Raw genomic sequence first — 21,683 nt, 5'->3', positions numbered from 1 at the left:
GACTTCTAGGCCATGTAATGCTCCTTTGGGAAATTAAATATGCAAATTGTCTCTTCAGAGAGGAAGAGGACTAGAACTCTAGTGCCACCTGTTGGAAGCAGCGATCCTAAAAGTCAAAATCAACTCTTTAATGAGCCTTGTCACATGACTTAGAATAAAAGCCAAACCAGAATCTCAATTTGCAGACAGTGTTTCGGGGTGCTGCTCCATCATCAGTGCAAAGTGTGAGAACTGATTTGGCTAGGGGAGAGGCCCCTAAGGGGTAACATCTGAACAATCACAATTTCATGTTCTGTAAGGGGACTAAAAAAGTTAAAAAAAAAAGGTTGTTTTTTTTTAAAAAATATATACATTTTTCAATCACCCTTATTTTTCTCAGTCCCCGCATACATATTTGGTACTGTCGTGTCTGTAAAAGTCCAATCTATTAAAATATAAAATTATTTGAACCGTATTTTAAACACAGAAAAGAAAAACAAAGAAGAATCGCTGCGTTTTGGTCACCACATTTCACAGGAAAAAATAAATAAATTGCAATAAAAACATATTTTTACCCCAAAAATAGTGTGATTAAAAGCGACACAAAATATTCCCTCACCCAACTCCTGCGACAGAAAAATAAAAAGTGATGGGCCTCAGAGAGGGGCGACAAATGAAAAGTTCTGTATTTTTTTTTTTAACTAAATATATAGTAAAAATATATCAATAAAAAACAAAGCAGACATGTTTGGTATCGCCGTAATCGCGCTGACCCCGAGTATCGTGCTGCCCGGTCATCTTTACAGCACAATGAACACTGTAAAAACAAAACATAAAAACATTTCCTCAGCTGATATACGGCTGTTATGGCTCTTGGAGGAAAAAACGAAAGCGCAAAAATAGAAAATTGCCGTGGAGCGTAGGGGGTTAACACGTATGCCGCACCCCAGGCAGCTGTGCAGCTACAAAGCAGCTGTATTACTTGTGCTGGGTGATGACGTCGCCCGTGCATGCTGCTGTGTTGCTATGTACACTAATGGCGTTGCTAGGGGCAGGTCACATGACCAGGAAGTGTAGGTTTCCAGCCAGTGACACTGCTGTGGTGATGCTGGAAGCGAGTCAGGAAGTGGTTGATGTGACCGTGCTGTGATTGTGCGACCGCACAGTACCAGGGGGCCAGGATGGCAGAAGGGGGCGCTATGCCAGCCGTGGAGTGGAGCCGGTTTGAAGCTGCTGTCATAAATGGCTTCAGACAGTTGAGAGATCGATATCTGCACAGTGTGAGGGGTCGGGGGAAGCTGGAGGATGGGAGTGATAGTCTGGAGCCGGCGGGTGTGGATAGTCCCCTGGACACGTTACCGGTGAGTATTGCACCATGAACGATCAGTTTTGTTTTAGCGGCGATTTTGTCGACTTTCTCAGTAATTTTTGCCATGTGTGAATTGACCCTAATCGCTATCAGCCGGACTCCGATTATAACAGTTTACCTATCTACGGCGATAACTGATGACCGGCATTAATCGGAATCCTGTGGATTCTCTGGACACCCCCTTTAATCTGCTGATCAGCAGCGCCCCCGCCTGACTACGTGACGTCACCTTTAGGGTCTCACAGCAGCAATTCTCAGAAAAGTCCCAAAATATTGGTGCAACTTGTCTGCGACTATTTTACTGCTGGGATTTTGCTGTAAAAAAAAATAAATGGCCGAGACGCCTACATTACAGTCGCATTGTGATTTATAATAATAATATTTATTTCTATAGCGCCGACATATTCCGCAGCACTTTACATTACAGGAGACTTATACAGAAAATAAAGACAATACAGAATATCACATAATTCACCAGATACAGGAGGAGGGTCCTGATCACAAGCTACAATCTATGAGGAACTAGGGGGGGGACACGGAAGGTAAAGGGTAAAAAGTGCTTGTATTGTACGGTCCGGCCATCAATATAATAAATAGGGTGTTCCCATAATGCTGCATGAACCGGTCACCAGCCAGTATGTGCAGGGTACAGACACAGAGGGCTAGAAAATGCATGGAGGGTGTGAACAGATGCTTTGAGGGTCCTGATTTGGAAAAAAGTTTTGTAAGAGCAAAACAGGGATAGTTATATAAATGAGGTGAGGTGATAGGCCAGTCTAAAGAAGTGCGTTTTCTGGCCACGCTTAAAGCTGTGGGTATTGGAGATTAATCAAATTGTCCTGGGTAGTGCAATCCAGAGAAGTTGCGCAGCTCGCAAGAAGTCTTGGATATGGGAATGGGAGGTTCAGATTATTGAAGATGTTAGTCTTAGGTCATTAGCAGGATGGATAGCAGGGTAGGGTGGTAGACTGAGACGATGGAGAGGGAAGAGATGTAGCATGGTGCGGTACCGTGAAGAGCTTTGTGGGTGAGAGTGATGAGCTTATATTGGACTCTGTAGCAGATGGGCAACCAGTGCAACGACTGGCACAGGGTAGAGGCATCGGTGCAGCGGTTGGAAAGGAATATGATCCTGGCTGCTGCCTTCAGGATGGATTGGAGAGGGGAGAGTTTAGTGAGAGGGAGACCGATCAGTAGAGTGTTTCAATAGTCAAGACGAGAATGAATAAGAGTGACAGTAAGAGTTTTTACAGAGTCAAATGTAAGAAAAGGTTTATTTCTAGAGATGTTTTTGAGGTGTAGATGACATGAGCGGGCGAGTGATCGGATGTGGGGAGTGAAAGAAAAATCTGAAGAAAATATAACCCCAAGACAGCGGGCGTGCTGCTCGGGAGTAAAGGTAGAACACCACATGGAAATGGCAATATCGGGTATAGGTAGGTTAGTGGAGGGAGGAAACACAAGGACTTCAGTGTTGTACAGATTCAGTTTTAGATAGAGGGAGGACATGATGTTATAGACAGTGGCGGAAAGACAATCCCTGGTATTTTGTAGTAATGCAGGGGTGATGTCAGGAGGCGATGTGTATAATTGGTGTCATCAGCATGGAGATTGTACTGAAAACCAAATCTACTGACGGTTTGTCCAATATAGAGAGGTATAGAGAGAAGAGGAGGGGGCCTAAAACCCCAACAGTAAGTGGGAGAGGAGAGGAAGAGGAGCCAACAAGAGATACAGTGAAGGAGCAGTCCGAGAGGTAGGAGGAGAACCAAGAGAGACCAGCATCATTGAGCCTGATAGAGCAGAGCATAGTGAGCAGGAGCTGGTGATCCACAGTGTCGAATGCTGCAGAGAGATCCAGGAGAATCGGCAGGGAGCAGTGACCATGAGATTTAGCTGTTAGTAGATCATTAGAGACTTTAGTGAGGGCAGTTTCAGTAGAATGTAAAGAGCGGAAACCAGATTGTAGAGGGTTGAGAAGAGAGTTATCTGAGAGATAGCGGATTAGACGGGAGTGGACCAAGCGTTCCAGGAGTTTACAGGTCAAAGGAAGATTAGAGGCCGATCTGTAGTAGGCTGCACGGTTCTGGTCCATTGATGGTTTTTTAAGTAATGGCTGTATGCTGGAGTGTTTAAATGAGGAGGGAAAGATACCAGATGAAAGATAGAGGTTAAATATTTTAGTTAGCTGAGTGGTGACAGCCGGGAAAAGGGACTGTAGGAGATGTGAGGGAACAGGGTCACTAGTGCAGGTAGTAGAGCGAGAAGATGCAAGGAGCCTGTTTATTTTTTCTTCCGTGTCTGGTTTAAAGACAGTAAGTGAGCAAGATGCAGTGCAGGAGGGAGGAGAATGCATGCTATTAGGGGATTGGGAAATATGGTAATTTTTTTTCTTTGAAATAGTTGGCCAGATTGACAGCGATGAGGTTGGTGGTCGGGGCCTGAACTCTTGGATTGAGGAAAGAATGAAAAGTGTCAAAGAGTCATTTAGGATTGTTGGATAGTGAGGTGATAAGGGTGTTGAAATAGGTTTGTTTGGAGAGGTGAAGGGCAGAGTTGTATGTTTTAAACATATATTTATAATGGATGAAATCTTCGGCCAGATTGGATTTTCTCCACAGACGTTCGATGCACCGGGAGCACCGCTGGAAAAAACGTGTTTTCAGCGTGTGCCAGGGTTGTTGCCATCTGTGCCGAGTTGTTCTATGTGTAGGAGGTGCAGCTTCATCCTACGCACTTTGCAATGTTTCATTATAATGTTTCAGTGCAGAGTCAGGACATGAGAGGGAGGAGATCGGGGCCAATGATGACTGCAATTTCTTCATAAGTTTCTGGGTATTAATGGCTTGTATATTTCTATAAGTGTGGTAAGTTGGGATGTCCTGGGTGTCAGTTACTGACAGAGAATGAAAGAAGGTTGTGGTCAGAAAGCGGGAGAGGGGAGTTAGTAAAATTATGCACTGAGCAGGGACGGGAGAAGACCAGATTCAGCGTATTCCCGTCTTCATTTGTAGGAGAGATAGTAAGCTGTAAAAGGCTGAGAGAGGAAGTTAGAGATAAAAAGTGAGTGGCTGATGGGTAGAGGGGATCACCAATGGGGAGATTAAAGTCCCCCATGATGAGAGTGGAGATGTCACAGGATAGAAAATGTGGAAGCCAAGTGGCAAAGTGATCCAGGAACTGAGGGAGGGGCTCGGAGGGTAATACACAACTTCCACTCGCAGGGAGAAGTGTCAGTAGAGTCTGACAACGTGGACCTCAAAAGATGGGAAGATTAGTGATGGTACTTGGGGGATAACCTGAAAAATACATTTTCTTGGAAAGAGCAGACCAACCCCTGCACTTAGTCTGTTGGCAGCTCTGGCAGTATGTGGAAAATGTAGGCCACCATATGAGAGAGCAGCAGCGGCAGTGGTGTCCGACTACTGGATCCAGGTTTCAGTAACAGACAGAAGCTTGAGGGAATTTGAAAGTAAAAAGTCATGGATGTAGGAGAGTTTGTAACATGCTGACTGTGAGTTTCAGAGGGCACAGTTAAAAGACAGAAGGCATGCAAGGGACATTAATGAGATTCTCAGGGTTTCTGAGTGTAGCAGGGAAGGAGTTAAACTTACTATTGTTAGGAGAAATCTCTCCTGCAACTAGGAGAAGGAGAATAGAGAGAGTAAGCAGTTGATTACGTGATTTGTGAGAGCGTCTCTTGTGTTGTATGGTGGTAGTGAATGGATCTATGCGATTTGAGCTTGTGAAAAGAGCATGAGAGCCGTACATAGGAGAGTGGAGGAGAGAGGTGCTGATATGAATGGAGTCCACAGAGTGTGTGAAAGGACAGTAGATGTGAGTGATTGAAGCAGCTAGAACACAAATGATACAGATACATATGGTGAGTGCATTTAGCAATGCAGATGACCTGGAAAGAAGTTTCTTTGAATGTCTTGCATCGGTTACCTGTTTACTGCCCTGTCCAACTGCCATGTTTAACTGCCCTGGCACTTTTAAAAATATGGCACTTGAATAAAATCTGCACAAGCGCCTTCCCTTGGCTAGGTCTAAATATATGGGGAAGTTTGTGCTTAGATCTATCACTAATTTAACTCGTTAACAATCAATCACTCAACTAACTTAAGACAGCAGGAGGAAATAAAATGCAGAGACAAACAAGCTTGCAATCCAATATGGATCATAAACTGTAAAAGTAAGCGAGATGACCTTACAGCATCAGGGAACAAAATCACGCAGATGAATTAAATGTATATACCATTGATTGTTAGAGGTTAACAGACATGGGAGTGGGATGCAGGCTTCAAAAGGGTTAAACGCAGCAGATGAATGAAATATATATAGCTGTATATAGAGAAGAGAGATGAGTGTTAGATTCATGCCATGTTTAACTGCCCTGGCACTTGCATTGAAGTCTATAGCAAGTGTGTAGTGTACGGAAAATTTGCACCAAATCATTCGGAAACCGAAGCATGCAAAATAACAAAAAGAAATCACCCTACTCAGTTCACCTGGCTCTTTGGAGGCATTGGTATGACCCGGCCTGATGTGATGATGATGTCATATCTCATATGGCTGCTGCATCCTCTCATTGGCTGCTGCAGTCACATGGGACATGATGTCATCTCAGGAGTCTGGGTTATACTAAGAACTACAGGGGGGGCAAGAAATGTAGCCTCAAAAGTGCTAGAAGAGTTTAGTGATTTCTTTTTTTGCTTTCCACAGTAAAAAGTTTAGAATTTTTTTCATGCAGGTTGGTGGGTAAAATTGGGTTTTGTATGCGAATGAGAGTTATAAAAATCTCATTCAATTTGCTGCTACTGCAATAAGCTGCGGATTAATTGAAAGTACTGAAAATCTGAAACATGTGAACATACCCAACCTAAGTGTGTTCAGATGGAGGACTCTTTATAGGAGTGCCCTCGCCACATGCGGGAGATCTGGAGTCTTATATGTGTGAACAGACTGGTTAAAAAATTAGGGAAACAGTTCCAAACTTTTTCCTAAAGAATCTCTGTTTCTCTGCGTTCTCTTTAGGTTGACATGCAGTTGTACATTATGACATTTCTCTCACCACAAGACTTGTGCAAGCTTGGAATGACGAATCGATACTGGCAGTCGATGGTACAAGACCGTTTACTGTGGAAATACTTTCTTCTGCGCGATCATCCAACTTGGTCCTCCATCGATTGTCACAGCTTGCCCAACTTAGACGTCCTGAACTCCTGCTTATGTGAATCGCCAGATGGGAAGGAATGTAATTATATGTCCATGTGAGTGCAGGGATGACCGACCTACTGGGTGCAAAGTGGCAAAATACTGCACTTATGGGGAGTAAAACATCAACCTCTGTATGAAATTGGTGACACAAGAAGCTATTGAGGAGCTAGAGACTCCTTATACTTCTGGGTACTAAATGACAACCTTCATAAAACCCACAGCTGCGATGCTGCCACTCTCTGGCGCTCACCCTGTCCTTGCTGTTCTCTGCTTCTTGTTCCTATCCTTAAATCCAGCTAAATAGCTAGAGATGTCCTCTCCTTAGAATTGGTGCGACTCTATTTGAAAGACCTTGTCCATCGGCCATGACTGTAATCTGTGTTCACAGGGCAAAAGCCGTGAGAAACGACTCCTACCTCCCGACATCTGCAGCTCTTCTTTTGATTAGCCGACCTGGCACGATGTCATCATTGCGGCTTTACGCACATATGATGTCTCGTCAGGCCGGCTAATCAAAAGAAGAGCCGACAATGCAGTCAAGTAAGAGACGGTTCTCAGGGCTCCCCTCCAATGACCACAGATTACTGATGGGGTTGTTGGACCAGGTCCTGCGAATATATTCACACCACTCTACTGCTCAACAAATCTGTGACCCCCCTTCAGTCTGTGATTGGCTGAGTGGCCATTTCTGGACCAGGGGGTCCAGGTGTCCTCTGGGGTTTTGGTGAGAGTATTGATTCTTTACTTATGTTTTGGTTAGTCTTTGGCATTTCATCATTAACTAATATTTTTGTGCAATCCCTTTACGCTGGTTTGTAACCCTTTTTAAAGCTATTGATCACTGTATCACCAGGTATACTTCCAATCCAATTTTTGGAGACATCATTTTTGGGTGTTTTTTTTATTTATTTTTGAACAGTTTACACTTATATGACTTAGGTTTCTTATGATTGTAGCTACTTGAGGAGCAGCCCAAAAACTAGACGATCCATGCGCACCAGGAATCCGATTTATGGAGCAGTGACCTCATTCCTGCAGTCTCTTGTCATGCAGGGAGAGCCCCGCTTCGCTATGTTTGGTCCTGGTCTTGAACAGCTGGATGATTCTTTGGTCACACGGATGATGACCTCTCCGGATCTTCTACCAGTTGTCAGCATACTGCAGAGGCAAATCAATGGTAAGGCAAAGGGGTCCGGGTCTACATCTACAGGTAAAGCATCCCATACATATTAGACTAATGACTAGACGCATGGTGTGGCCGACAGTTTATTGTTGGGAGAGTAATGTTCAATTTCGGACTTCGGCTCGCTTTATTCTCCCCGAGATAATGTCTGGTGGTGGGTCTCCCATAGAAAACACAGGAGCTCTTAGCTGAGCGAGTGCTGTGTATGGGAGGGATGCCCTCCAGCCGGATGATCAGCCAAAGCATCGTTCATTGAACAGCCATTCAATCTATATGGGAGAGATGGCCAAGATGGCTGCCGGATGATTGACCAAAGCATCGTTCGTCCGACAGCCTTTCAATGTGTATGGGAGAGACTGCCGAGATGTCTGTTAGACGGGTGATCTTCCAAAGCATCGTTCATCTGACAGCCATTCAATATGTATGGGAGAGACGGCCAAGATGGCTGCCAAATGGACGATTGACCTTAGCATCTTTCGTCCAACAGCCATTGAATGTGTATGGGAGAAAGGGCCAAGATGTCTGTTAGATGGATGATCTTCCAAAGCATCGTTCATCTGGCAGCCATTCAATGTGTATGGGAGAGACAGCAGAGATGGCTGCTGGACATATGATCGGCCAAAGTATCGTTCGTCCAACAGCCATTCCAAGTGTATAGGGGCTTTGCTGTCGTACATCTTGTTGGCAGCTCAGAAGCTTCAGTGATGATCCAATAATATTTCATGTCTTCTGCTCTTTCCGCACAGGTGTTGGTTCTGGCGTCACTTTCCAGCTGAATGGCGAACACAAATTTAATATTTTAACTCTGTATTCTACGACGCGGTAAATGCACAACACTTCTTTTATTAGGAAATCTTGATTCTTTCTTTTTTATTCCCTTCTTTCTTAATTCTTTCATGTTAAGGCAGATCGCCAAGTACAGCGTACGATTTATCCTGCAATCCCATTGAGATTGAATGGAACCGGTGGAGTGCCGCAATTTTTACTCTTTAAAGTATAATTGTTGTTTCAAAAAATTCTGACATGTAATAGTGAATTGTCAGAAATTTTGATATGTGGGGTTTCCAGGCACTGAGACCCCCATTGATCACTGAATTGGAGAGACAGAAGTATCCAGCTGAGTGCAGAGCTCATTAGGCCGTAATCCGCTCTCACCTATGTAGGGTTACCATTGTATGGTGGGCCTTTCTGTGAGCCCATACACAGCTGAAAGAACACAATACTAAACTGAACACTTTTTCCTCTTTTTTTCAGTAATTGGAGGGGGTCTCAACGCTCAGACCCTCATCAATCTAATTTCTGACATGTCACTATGGCATGTTTTCTGCAATAACAGTTCTCTTTCAATTACCCAAAATAGGAATTGGTATTTACAGTACTTTTGTAGGGAAAGTAAGTGGTTCTGATGATGTTGGGACAAAGACACAGATTCCAGCAATGTGTCACTTACTGAACTGCTTGCTGCAGTTTTGATAAAATCGCTATTTTATCTGCTGTAGATCTAGCAATTCTCTGAGCTCTGAATAACCACGCCCCCACCACTGATAGGTAGCTTTCTGGCTATGCACAGTGTACACAGAAAACTGCCAATCAGAGGTGTGGGCGGGTTTATATAGAGCCCAGCATTCAGAGAACTGCTAGATCTGCAGCAGAGAAAACAGGGATTTTTTTTTTTCAAAACTACAGCAAGCAGCCCAGTAAGTGACACATCACTGGAATCAGGGTCTCTGGCCCTACATCACGCTGCTCCCGGATGGGATAGCAAAAACCTGGAGACAGATTCCCTTTAGCATCTTGTGTTCTGCTCTCAGGCTGGGACATCCCGGCGTGGGCCTATTGGTTTATATAGATGATTTTCAGTGGACTTCAAGGAATCTATAATCTTCTTTCTAAAGTCTTTAGTGAGCTCATTGGATCTAATTATAACTACTTCCACAATGAATAGCGAGCCAGAGTAAATGTGTGAGATTGAAACCAGGCCCGATGAAGACCCCTGTTTGTTGCAGAAGCACGGAGCCTAAATAAAGTCACCCAGTACCTATTTATGAGCCGTCGTTCATGCCAGTGACTCCACGTATTTCCTCTACATTCCTCTGAGATTGACATAAGACGAGGTCCTTCTTCAAAGTTGTTCAAGTTCCATAAGGAGACTATCAGTAAAGTAAAAAAATAAATAAGTTAAAAAAGAAAAAAATGTATAAAAAATATAAAAGTTTGGATCACACTTTTTTTTTTTTTTCCAATTTAAAATTAAAGAAATGATAAAATTGACATATTTCCTATTGTCACGCCCCAATCTATCAAAATACTAAATTAACAAGACGCTAGAACACATGTACCTTAAAGGATGCAAGAAAAAAAAAGGAAATGGTGTATGTAAACCACAAGCGCTCACACAGCGCCATCGAGGGGACAATAACACAGATGGGGGACCACCGAAATAAAAAAAAAAACACACAAAGCTACAAGTTTGGTATCAAACTAAAACTGGAAACCTAAAAAACAATTACTACTAGGGGAGGAAAAAAACAAAAGCTTAAAAATGAAAATTGGCCATGTTGGCAAGGGTTTAAAGCTGGACATACACGATGATTATCTTGGGTCAGTATTGTCATCATCGACCTTAATATTCTGATGAATAATCTTTTTTTTTTTTTTTTTTTTTTTATCTTGTTCTTAGTTCAGAACGGGACAGAGCTCGCACAGAACAGAGTGCGGCCGTCAATAAGATGTTTGTCTCCGAGGGCTTGGAAAACAGAGAATCGGGAGCTGCGTACAGCCTGATCCCACAAGTAAAGGAAGTCTGCAAAGTTGTGGATGGATTCATCTATGTGGCCAATGCTGAATCGCAAAAAAGTAAGTAACAGCGAATCCTTCCAACATCCCAGATTACCATAAATGATAACGCGACTCAATTTTGGCATTTAAAGGGAATCTATCATGTCCCAAGCTCAATTAACCTGCACAGATCTGCAGGATAATAGCGATAGGAAGCTGTCCGTCCGCTTTACTGAAAGTGTGGCTACCGCCGGCTTTCAGTCATAGAGGTGTGCCCGGAGTGGCTGCTGTCGCCGCTCAGTACACAGTGGGTGGTGACTGTTAGCCCCGGCGTTTTGATTGACAGCTCGCTCCACAGCGCATTTGTGCAGAACAAGCTGTCAATCAAAGTGCGGGCGTGCTTACAGCCGCCACTCACAATGCTGTGAGCGGTGACTGTAGCTGCTCCGTGAGCGCCTCTATGACTGAAAGCCGGCGGCTCCCAGGAGGAATAAAGTTAATTTTCTCCCAGTAGTTGCACTTTCAGTGCTGCAGCCCTCAGTGGCGGAATTAGAGACCGGTGGGCCTCAGTGCAAAATTTAGACCTGGGCACCCCCCTTCATGTTTGTGAAATGTTTAGGCACTTGTAGCATTCTGAATCCTATAAGGACATAAGTGTTTGACCCCCGCATTGTGTAGTAATGTCCCCCATCCTGGGCCCCTTCCAGATATACATGTACCCCATCCTGGGATTATCCTTGTATATATGTCCCTCATTCTGGCCCTATCCTGGTATCTATGTCCCTCATCCTGGCCCTATCCTGGTATCTATGTCCCTCATCCTGGCCCTATCCTGGTATCTATGTCCCTCATCCTGGCCCTATCCTGGTATCTATGTCTCTCATCCTGGCCCTATCCTGGTATCTATGTCCCTCATCCTGGCCCTATCCTGGTATCTATGTCCCTCATCCTGGCCCTATCCTGGTATCTATGTCCCTCATCCTGGCCCTATCCTGGTATATATGTCCCTCATTCTGGCCCTATCCTGGTATCTATGTCCCTCATCCTGGCCCTATTCTGGTATATACATATGTCCCTCATCCTAGCCCCATCCTGGTATCTATGTCGCCCTTCCTGGTATCTATGTCGCCCTTCCTGGTATCTATGTCGCCCTTCCTGGTATCTATGTCGCCCTTCCTGGTATCTATGTCGCCCTTCCTGGTATCTATGTCGCCCGTTCTGCTGCTGTTGTTCTTTAACACATGACAAAAATTAAACCTCTTCTGTAGCCGGCGCAGAAGCTGGCAGCTGACTTCAGCGTGCAAGTGATGGGCAGCGCATAACTTCACTGCCAATGTACCACCAGTAACTTGCACGCCGCTGTCAGTTGCCAGCCTCTGATTGGCTGACAGTGTGTATTATGGCACAGGGACTCAGTGGTCTCTGCACCGCCATGCATTTCTGCTGAATGTGCGTCCTCAGACACATATCCAGCTGAAATAGCTGCTGGCTTTGGTGGGCTGCACTCTACCTCCGGGCCCAGTCATAGTCGCACTCTCTGTGACCATAATCGTTACGCCCCTGGTGGACAGTCAGCTTACTAACGCTATTATCCTGCAAACTAACCCTGTATCTGCAAGTTAAAAGCGACATGACAAGTTCCCTTTAACTAAGGCTAGGTTCACATTTATACTGTGCTCTCCATTGAGCACTACGTCAGGGTTTCTGTATGAATCCCCGAAAAACTGTCGTCCAACAGGAACCCAAACAGTGTCCCGATGGAGCCATTAATGTGAATGAAGTTCATGGAGTCTCCGTCCAGACAGTATTCATTTTTATCAGTTTGGGTCCGCAATGGCTCCATCAGGGTTTCTGTCGAAATAATGTTTTTATGTGGGAATCCAACCGAAACCCTGAACTTAACCCAAACAGTTTATACCATTCACTGCAAAACAAAGCTCCTGAATTCAGAACCACTGCCCCCAGCTATGGAGGTATCATTAATCGAGAGAAGTCCCTTATTCATGCCTCTGATATATTAGCCAGAGGGGAACGTCGCTCACTCACTCTGGAGGACCTGACACAGACACAGAGTGTAATGCTTCATTTGTCCTGTGGTGGCGCTACATGACAGTTAAACACTTGCTGCCATATTTCTCCACAGCTGACTGCTCGGGGTCCTATACGTGGAATCTGCTATGATCGGCCTATTATCTTGGTACCTTTTTTCCTAAGGAGACTAAAAATAAAAAAAGAAAGAAAATGTTGTTTTTTTTTATATTTTACATATATAGAAGAAAATATAAAAGTTTGGATCATTTCTTTTTCCATTTTAAAAGTAAAGAAATAAAAAAAAAAAACTAGACATATTTACTATATGACGTCCGTAAAAGTCCAGTCTATCAAAATACAAAATTAACTACCCAGTATTATGATCAATGCCATAAAAAAGAAAAATAAAGCACAAAACACTAGAAGACGTGTCCTTAAAAAGAAGCGAAATGCCGTATGTAAACCACAAGCCCTCGCCAGCTCCATTGCCCCGTAATAGATCACTTTTCCTTGCTTGTGACCCCCTTATCCATGAGCTGGGGAGAAGATGGCTAAGGTGGACTTTGTGCAACGGTGTATTACATGGCTGCCTGGTCAGTGAATTGTCTTGCAATACTACTTTCTGCCTGTAGTGGCCACTATAGGGAAAATGAGCGGCTGCACACTGCAGGTCAGGTAAGGCGATCACCTGATTGCCGATCTAAAATGATTGTCCAGGTATTGGGGGCCTTACACAATATTGGACTGACATTTATTTTCTTTTATTTTGAATGCAGAGCACAATCGTGAAGATGAAGTTGCTCAGATCCAGGCGATGATGGATCCTCTTCATGGAGCTCAGAGGAGACCTTTGTTGGTGTTAGCTTGTGTGACGAACCCTGGAGACAAGAGGATCCCTTGCGTCTACCTAGCTCATGAGCTGCGTCTCAACAAGCTAAATCGGACGTGGATGGTGAGGGTTGTCTTCTGAATAGATATAGATATTTTTGGGAAAGATGAAAGGGGCAAATCCCTTATAATATAGTTTACAGGTGCACTGACTAATGGTGTCCAAGGGCCTCGTGCACACGACCATTTTTCTCGTACGACTGCTCTCCGTAGTTTTCACAGATGGCACTCGTATCTATGATATTCTATGGGACTGTGCACATTCCCAATTTTTTTCCTTGGACCGAGTGCTCAGCGGAAAAAATCAAGACACATGTCCGATTTTGATCTGGGGGGATCGGATCAAAATTGGCAAGTCTATGATTCCATGAAAAAAAAAAAATCGCACTGCACTCGGATGACCTCTAAATGCAGCCCGATTTTCACGGACTGACAGATGGGAGAAGGTGGAGAAATATTTTTTTACTCTTGTAATAATAATAATAATTTTTATTTTTATAGCGCCAACATATTCCACAGCACTTTACAATTTTAGGGGGGACGTTACAGAATAAGCATAATTCATATCAAAAGGAGTGAGGGCCCTGCTCACAAGCTTACAATCTATAAGATGATCTCATGTATTAGAAAAAAACTGATGCCACTTTGATCGGAATAATCTGTCCATTCTTCACGAATGTGGTGACATCGGTCGTGTGGAGCTACCCTAAGGCTACGTTCCCACAATGAGATGTTCTGCAGCATTTCGGCACCAATTAGATAATTTAGGTTACTTGTGTTTTTACTGCATTTCTGCTTCGGAAATGCACTAAAGACACTTTTTGGGATTTTTTTATCTGCAGATTTTCCTCATCATATTTCAGTTCATGGGGAAAATCTGCAAATAAATCATAAACCTGTAAGACGGTGATTTTTTTGCGCAGCGAAAATGTGCAACATCCAAAATGCACCAAATACTCTAACGAGGAATTCTACTACTCATACAACCCCTTCTCAGTCCCCATGTCCCCCCCCCCCCCCCAGTAGAATAATAACACCTATACTCACCTCCGCTGCTTGCACTGTTTCAGCATTGACTTTCCCAGGGATCACCTGACATAACAAAGTCACGCGATCCCGGGGAGAGTCGCTGGAACAGCACCGGCATCGGAGAGGAGTATAGGTGTTATTATTTTACTGGACGGAAACACAGGGATTGAGAAGGGGTTGTCCTAGTAATGGACAACTCCTTTAAGCTAAAAGCTAGACACAATCCAGGCAGTCTGTACATGCGCCACAATTTCCCACTACCGATCCCACTCTTCTGCATTAGACCATTAAGTTACACAAAAAAGCCACTGCATACCAGTAATATATTTGGCACAAATTAAAAAATACTCTTAGGAACTTCCACATTCGAGGCCCCAAAAAAAAGTGTCGATCATGGAGCACTGTTGGTCATTCTTGGTCACATCTAAATGTAACTAATTTCTCATTTACAGGTGCAAAACACAGAAGCTTCTACGCTGTCCGGGTTGTTAGACGGCATCGCATGGATTCTAGCTGAACTTGGGAAAAAGATCTGAGCACTGTCAAATTTTTCGGCTGCAATTTTTCTTAAAATCTAAGACATGATTTTTCTAAATGTGGATCTGAAGCTAGGGTTACATGACCGCTTTAGTTTGCCTCTGACCCACATTAAAATCCTGCCACTACTACAATGCCTAAAAGTTAAACCGTGGGAAGCTGGTTGGTGGGCGACCTTGGGACCATCTCAAAGTCCGAACCATTAGGGATACATTTTGGTAACGCTAGGATTTTACAATGACCCGTAGGTGGTCAAATGGCAGTCTACTCTAGTCATGTATGTTTTTTTAATTTTTCAGACATTATTTTTGTGTTTATAAGTTGTCTGTTTTATATATATATATGAGAATAAATAAATGTCTAATTTCTTATCAATCTCTTTTGAACTGTAGTTTATATATTTAGAAAAAATGTTATCCCACATTGATAGTAATTGGCTTTTGTGTCGCTGCTTGGCCAAAAACCGCATCTAGGGGTATGTGTACACGTGCGCGAGACCACCGCAAAAGATGAACATAGTGCACAGCAATGTCAAAATTACATTGTTGTTTTTTGGAAAATATTTGTGGTCAATTAAAGGAGCGCTATGGCTAGAGATCACACTGTGATAGATTGGTGGTGAACAAACCTTTTATTAAACCACTACGCATTTCCAAATTAAAAAAATACTCAAAGTGATATGAAATATAAAATATACAGTGTATAAATGTAAAAAATATAAAAAACGATGAAATATAACATTATAATGATTAAATATAAGTCCTAAAGATAATTAAATTTAAAAGTAATTCAACCACCTAATCAAACCACCTACAAATTGTTTTTTGCTAAATATTTATCATACACAATCTAAAAATGCTGAAAAAAAAACAAAAAAAAATTCTACATTTTTTTTTTTAATAAAACAAACAATGAGGACACAAAGGAAATGAACACCCGTCCTCATAGCTCCAGAGAGGATGAAGTAATGCACTTGCTCCAAGCCTTCACAAAGGGTAATGTGAGTATCGCCGGCACCTCCCTCTGGCAGACAGCAGGTATTTATACACCCAGGCCAGGGTGTTAATTAGCCAGAGGAAGATAGCTTCTTGGTCCTAGAGAGACAGCCTCTAAGAAGGTGTCTGTAATGCCAAACGTAGAGATCTCCTGCAACCAGCTGCAGGGCGACTGTCTGTCACTTCTGACACACCTGTGACAGTTACTTTTTTTAACTGCTTCAGGGTTCAGAAATCTTGAAGCGATTAAATATTTTCTTTCATTAGGTGTCTTCCACTAGGAATCCATTTGGCACTGTAGTGTAAAATTAATAAAAAAGCGACCAGCGGCGGGACCACCACAAAAAGAAAAACAACGACAAAGCCACTTCAGGAAAAAGACCACCGGAGTTTAGCTTAGCCTAGAAAAACTCAACCGCTCTGCCACCAAAACAAAACGTCAGGTGAAGATGACGCGCCCCCTGGACCGTGGGGTACTCGGTGCCGGGCCGGTCGTTGCTAGGGGAGATGTCACAGTGGCTGAGACCCGGCCCGTGACCCAGGGTGGTCAATAAAAGGGGATATTTACAGGGGTTTTATAGTTTTTATATAAGTTCATGACTAGTGTTGAGCGATACCTTCCGATATCGGGAAATATCGGATCGGATTGGATCGGACAGATAACCAAAAAATATCGGATATTGCCGATTCCGATACCGGAAACCAATGTAAGTCAATGGGACACAAATATCGGAATAAAAATAAACCCTTTCTTTCCTTGTAGGTTAATTCTACATGAAGGAAAACAACTAAGAATAATGTAGAATGTATTACATGAAAAGCCGGCAATTCAGCAGCAGCATACACCGGTACCCGACAATTTAGAACAGAAAGAATAGAGCATCACACATAGATTAGATAGATAGAAACATGTCAGTCACATATATAATAAGTACAGTGACAGTGTTGGTTACTGTACTTGTCATTTAGTGTTAAAGGATTTATTAAAAAAAATAATAGTGTTTTCATGCACCGTCTCTTAAAAAAAGCCGGCTGGCAATTTAGCAGCGGCATAGACCAGTACCCGACAATTTAGAATAGAAAGAATAGAGAATCACACATAGATTAGATAGATAGAAACATGTCAGTCACATATATAATAAGTACAGTGACAGTGTTGGTTACTGTACTTGTCATTTAGTGTTAAAATAAAGGATTTATTAAAAAAAAAATTGGCGTGGGGTTCCCCGTAATTTTAATCTCTAGCGGAGGTTAAGCAAACGGCTGGGGCAGATGTTTGAAACCTGGGAAGGGGGTAATACCCACGGAGCTTCCCAGGCTACTAATATCAGCCCCCAGCTGAATACCTAGCCTTTACTAGCTATTAAAAAGGGGGACCCCGAAAAAAATGACGTAGGGTCCTCCCTATTTTAATAGCTAGCAAAGACTAGGCAGACAGCTGGGGGCTGATATTAATAGCCCAGGAAGGGTGCCATGAATATTGGCCCCCTCCCAGGCTAGAAACACCAGCCGTCAGCCGCCCCAGAAATGGCGCATTCATAGGATGCGCCAATTCTGGCACTTAGCCTCGCTCTTCCCACTGCCCTGTAGCAGTGGCAGTGGGGTAATAGGGCTGGGGTTGATGTCAGCTTATAATGCCAGGTGACATCAAGCCCAGGTTAGTAATGGAGAGGCGTCTATAACACACCCCCATTACTAACCCCATAGTCAAAGTTAAAAAAAAACACAAACACCCAAAATAAAGTCCTTTGATTGAAATAAACACACAATTCTTTATTGTTCTAAATTAAACCATACCTACCATCACGCCCATTCCAGCTGAAGCCAACGATCTCCTGCAATAAAAGTAAAATAATAAAGCAACCTCATCCTTATCTTTCCATGGTTCCCACGACGGCTAAGGTTATAAGCTGTCATCAACCCCAACCCTATTACCCCACTGCCACCGCTACAGGGCAGTGGGAAGAGCGAGGCTAAGTGCCAGAATTGGCGCATCCTATGGATGCGCCATTTCTGGGGCGGCTGACGGCTGGTGTTTCTAGCCTGGGAGGGGGCCAATATTTATGGCACCCTTCCTGGGCTATTAATATCAGCCCCCAGCTGTCTGCCTAGCCTTTGCTAGCTATTAAAATAGGGGGGACCCCACGTCATTTTTTGGGGGGTCCCCCATTTTAATAGCTAGTAAAGGCTAGGTATTCAGCTGGGGGCTGATATTAGTAGCCTGGGAAGCTCCGTGGGTATTACCCCCTTCCCAGGCTTCAAACATCTGCCCCAGCCGTCTGCTTAACCTCCACTAGAGACTAAAATTACGGGGAACCCCACGCCAATTTTTTTTTTAATAAATCCTTTATTTTAACACTAAATGACAAGTACAGTAAGCAACACTGTCTCTGTACTTATTATATATGTGACTAACATGTTTCTATCTATCTAATCTATATGTGATGCCCTATTCTTTCTGTTCTAAATTGTCAGGTACCGGTGTATGCCGCTGCTGAATTGCCGGCCGGCTTTTTTAAAGAGATGGTGCATGAAAACACTATTATTTTTTTTAATAAATCCTTTAACACTAAATGACAAGTACAGTAAGCTGAGCGCTGCCATCCAGCTTGTCATCCTTCAGAGACACTGCAGAGCGTAGGCATTATGGGAACTTCCGATTCCGGTATTCGATATTATAAAAGTATCAGAACTCCGATACCGCGAATATCGGTCAATACCCGATATTTCAGTATCGGAATGCTCAACGCTATTCGTGACACCTGTGGTATGCGGCAAAAGGGAGCCGCCGCTGCGGAGCAGGTCCTCTGGAGTTGATGTTAGTTCAGCAGAGTTGGTTCAGCTCTCCACAGACAGAGCTTAGCTCCAGGGCAGGAAGTAGTGATTTTATAGATGTTGCTGTGCAGATTAGAGCAGGGGATGATGGCGCAGCAGTAATAATTCACAGAGACAGTGGGGAGCAGTCTTACGGATTTACTCACAGTTCTCACTTTGCTCCTGGCTACAACTGCAGATCATAACTTCCCACATCGTTCTGTGCTTACTCAGGGAGGGGTTCAGCCAACCCTCAGGTACCTCCAGAGTACATAACGGGACCCCCTTCTGTGTGTTCCTTCTGGCCGCTTCCCTGTACCTCACACCCAGTGTCCCAAGCCAGTGACCGTGGACCTTGTCGGGCGACGTCTTCTCTGTCCCCTGGGTCCTCTATGGCCACCTTTTCGGTGAGTTAGATGTGGCTTTTGGGCTGCAGCGCCTGAAATGCTGCACCCTCCGGTTTCTTAGTTGAATATTGTAATTCTCACTAGTTAGGGGCCGGTCCGCTCTGCGACCCGATCCCTCCACCGCCTGGCAGATTCGGGCGTACGGGTGGCCTCCAGCACTGCCCGTACCCCTGGGATCCTTTCTCCACTCCTGGTGCCTTCTCTCTGCTCCTGTTCCTTCCTTCTTTCTCTCCTTCTCCTGGGCCTCCTCACTCAGGCCCCTGCTTCCCTGAGCAGAGCTCCTACAGAGCTCCTGCTCCCACTACTTCTCCTCTCAGATTGATCTGTCCTTTCAAGATAGCTTCCCCTTTTTATACCACTTCTTACTGAGCTCCCCTGAACTTCTTCCTCCACCCACACCCACTACATGGTTCCCCCTACTTTGGTTCCCCCCCACTCCAGCCAGGGACAGGGCTTAGCAGAGGAGTAGTGCATCTTGCCCCTCCAGCCGGTCTGGAGTAGTGTAGTGTTGGATGCATGTGTTAGGGTCCCGGGCAGTACTCCCTCCTCACCTGAAAGTGAGATACCACACCTCTGGGTGAGATGCAGTACCTCTGTGGCGACTGAACCCTCAGGGGCGCCACACACATACCCTTATAAACACCCTGCCGCACATGTCGCAGGGTGGAACTCTGTAGTGAGTAATGCCACAGAGGATACACAATGTTAATGCACCATACTTTTCAGCACTCTGCATCCACGGTCTGTGAGTTTCCTAAACTTTTCCAGGAGGAAGCAGGGACCTAGACAGAAAAGGGCCCCTGCGTAAAAACTGTATATGGGCCCTATGCAGTTTAAAAGCTCCTAATAATGCATCCCTTCATGTGTCCATCACAGTGGCTCCTTGCTGCTTTGTTGGTGGAAGTGGGCCTCCTTAGCTCTGTGGCCGGTAACATGATTAAGGGGTTTACTACCTAAAACGTGTTGTTTTATCCATTACCATGGCATTTTAAACTCACCGACTGAAGTGTTTTCTATTTTACACCAATAAAGAAGAGTTTTGTATTTTCATGGAGCTGGATTCTTCTTCTTATGTAATTATCCACATCCAAGGCACGGACGCCTCTGCACCGGATCTTCAAACAGTGCATGCGGGTGAGCTGGACTCTCTCCTTCCCGCACCAATAGTGCGTGCGCCCCAAAATAGGAGGCCCCCATACATGTTACATAGTCGACTGTTATCTAATGCATATGGGGGTCTTTAGGGTTTTTTCATGTAAATTTTGAATGCAAAAGTCAAGAGTAGGTTTTTTTTTACGGGAGTCTGTCATTCATGATCCAATCCTGGCTCTGCCTTCAAAAACTGCATAAATAAATATTAACGTGAAAAGCCACTTTTCGGCGGAGGTCCCATTGATGCATGTAGTACTTTTCTAAGGTACATCTATTAAGAAGTCGCTTCTCTAAGCTACGGCTACACGCCGAAATGTGTCGCAGGGCACTCAATTCACAATGTCACATTGCGGTATGGCATCTGGTGATGTCCTGTGGGGTCGCATTGAGACCTCCTGCAACTTGCAAAGGTGTTTGATCCTGTGGTACACAAAACTCACTTGCTAGTCACATGCGAATGTGATTTGGCCATTTTTGTTCACAGCAAAATTTACACATGTAGCCACAGCCTGAAAGTTGCATTGGCTTTGCAAAAATTAATTGCAAATTGCTAGCACAGTGTAAATGCTTCATGGTTTTAGGCCATTAACCCTGCGCCTGACTCCAGCCTCTATGGAGATAACTGTGCTCCTGCTTGCAATGGGTGTGACGGAAACACCTAAGCGCAACAATTAAAAGGTATATCCGTGTTCTGTTGTCCATATACTGTCATGGGGGGGTTAATTTCTGGCCGCTGTTATTACCGCCATATGATGACCATATAGTGGTAGATACCAGCCATATGAGATTACAGTACAGTTATAGATGGTGACTTACACTTCCCGTCTTTTCCATCTGGCCCAGACCGACATGACGACTTCTCCAGCCACAACTCATCTGCAGAGATTACAACAAAGACACATCTGACTTCTTGCATTTCCAGTCCCGTCCCCATCTATCCCCAACCCACAAACTCCTCATCCTGCTGATACCCCAATACTGAGCCGCTGCTGCCATGTGTCCCTATTACTGATCCTCTTAGTGTCCCACATAATAATGCCCACCATTGAGTACCTTAAAAAGTAAAATGCCTCTTTTGTGCCCTGTGGATGGTAAAATTGCCCCCTAGAAAATATTAATGCCATGTGCAAATGTTCTAGAAAACCATGCCAATATTTTGTCCCTAGAAAGTAATAATGCCCCCAGTGTGCCCATTTGACATTCACAATACCGTGAGTGCCCCTATAACAATTATGTTTCTTAAGTGCCCACTTAACATTTAATAATGTCCCGAGTCCCCCCATATATAGTTATTCTCTAAA

At 44.0% G+C, this 21,683-nt stretch overlaps 1 protein-coding gene across 1 annotated transcript; it reads left to right on the top strand.

Annotated features, from left to right (window-relative positions):
- The first annotated feature begins 1,028 nt into the window (after positions 1-1,028).
- On the top strand, positions 1,029-15,389 carry FBXO4 (F-box protein 4). Its single transcript, XM_073639742.1, has 7 exons — positions 1,029-1,340; positions 6,386-6,621; positions 7,525-7,745; positions 8,498-8,573; positions 10,432-10,607; positions 13,337-13,512; positions 14,930-15,389. The coding sequence occupies exons 1-7, from the start codon at positions 1,161-1,163 to the stop codon at positions 15,011-15,013; spliced, it is 1,149 nt and encodes a 382-aa protein (XP_073495843.1). The 5' UTR covers positions 1,029-1,160; the 3' UTR covers positions 15,014-15,389.
- The last annotated feature ends 6,294 nt before the right edge of the window (positions 15,390-21,683 follow it).

The sequence above is a fragment of the Phyllobates terribilis genome, unplaced genomic scaffold, assembly GCF_046119375.1.
Source record: "Phyllobates terribilis strain yellow unplaced genomic scaffold, ASM4611937v1 Scaffold_7__3_contigs__length_470593459, whole genome shotgun sequence".
Classification (NCBI taxonomy): domain Eukaryota; kingdom Metazoa; phylum Chordata; class Amphibia; order Anura; family Dendrobatidae; genus Phyllobates; species Phyllobates terribilis.
The sequence above is the reverse complement of the archived record's forward strand: the minus strand, read 5'-3'. Positions and strand labels throughout refer to the sequence as shown.

Coding starts and splice junctions, on each gene's coding strand:
- FBXO4 (XM_073639742.1), top strand. CDS start 1,161: ATGGCAGAAGGGGGCGCTATGCCAGCCGTGGAGTGGAGCCGGTTTGAA. Junction 1,341..6,385: donor GTCCCCTGGACACGTTACCG/GTGAGTATTGCA, acceptor CGTTCTCTTTAG/GTTGACATGCAGTTGTACAT. Junction 6,622..7,524: donor GAATGTAATTATATGTCCAT/GTGAGTGCAGGG, acceptor TTATGATTGTAG/CTACTTGAGGAGCAGCCCAA.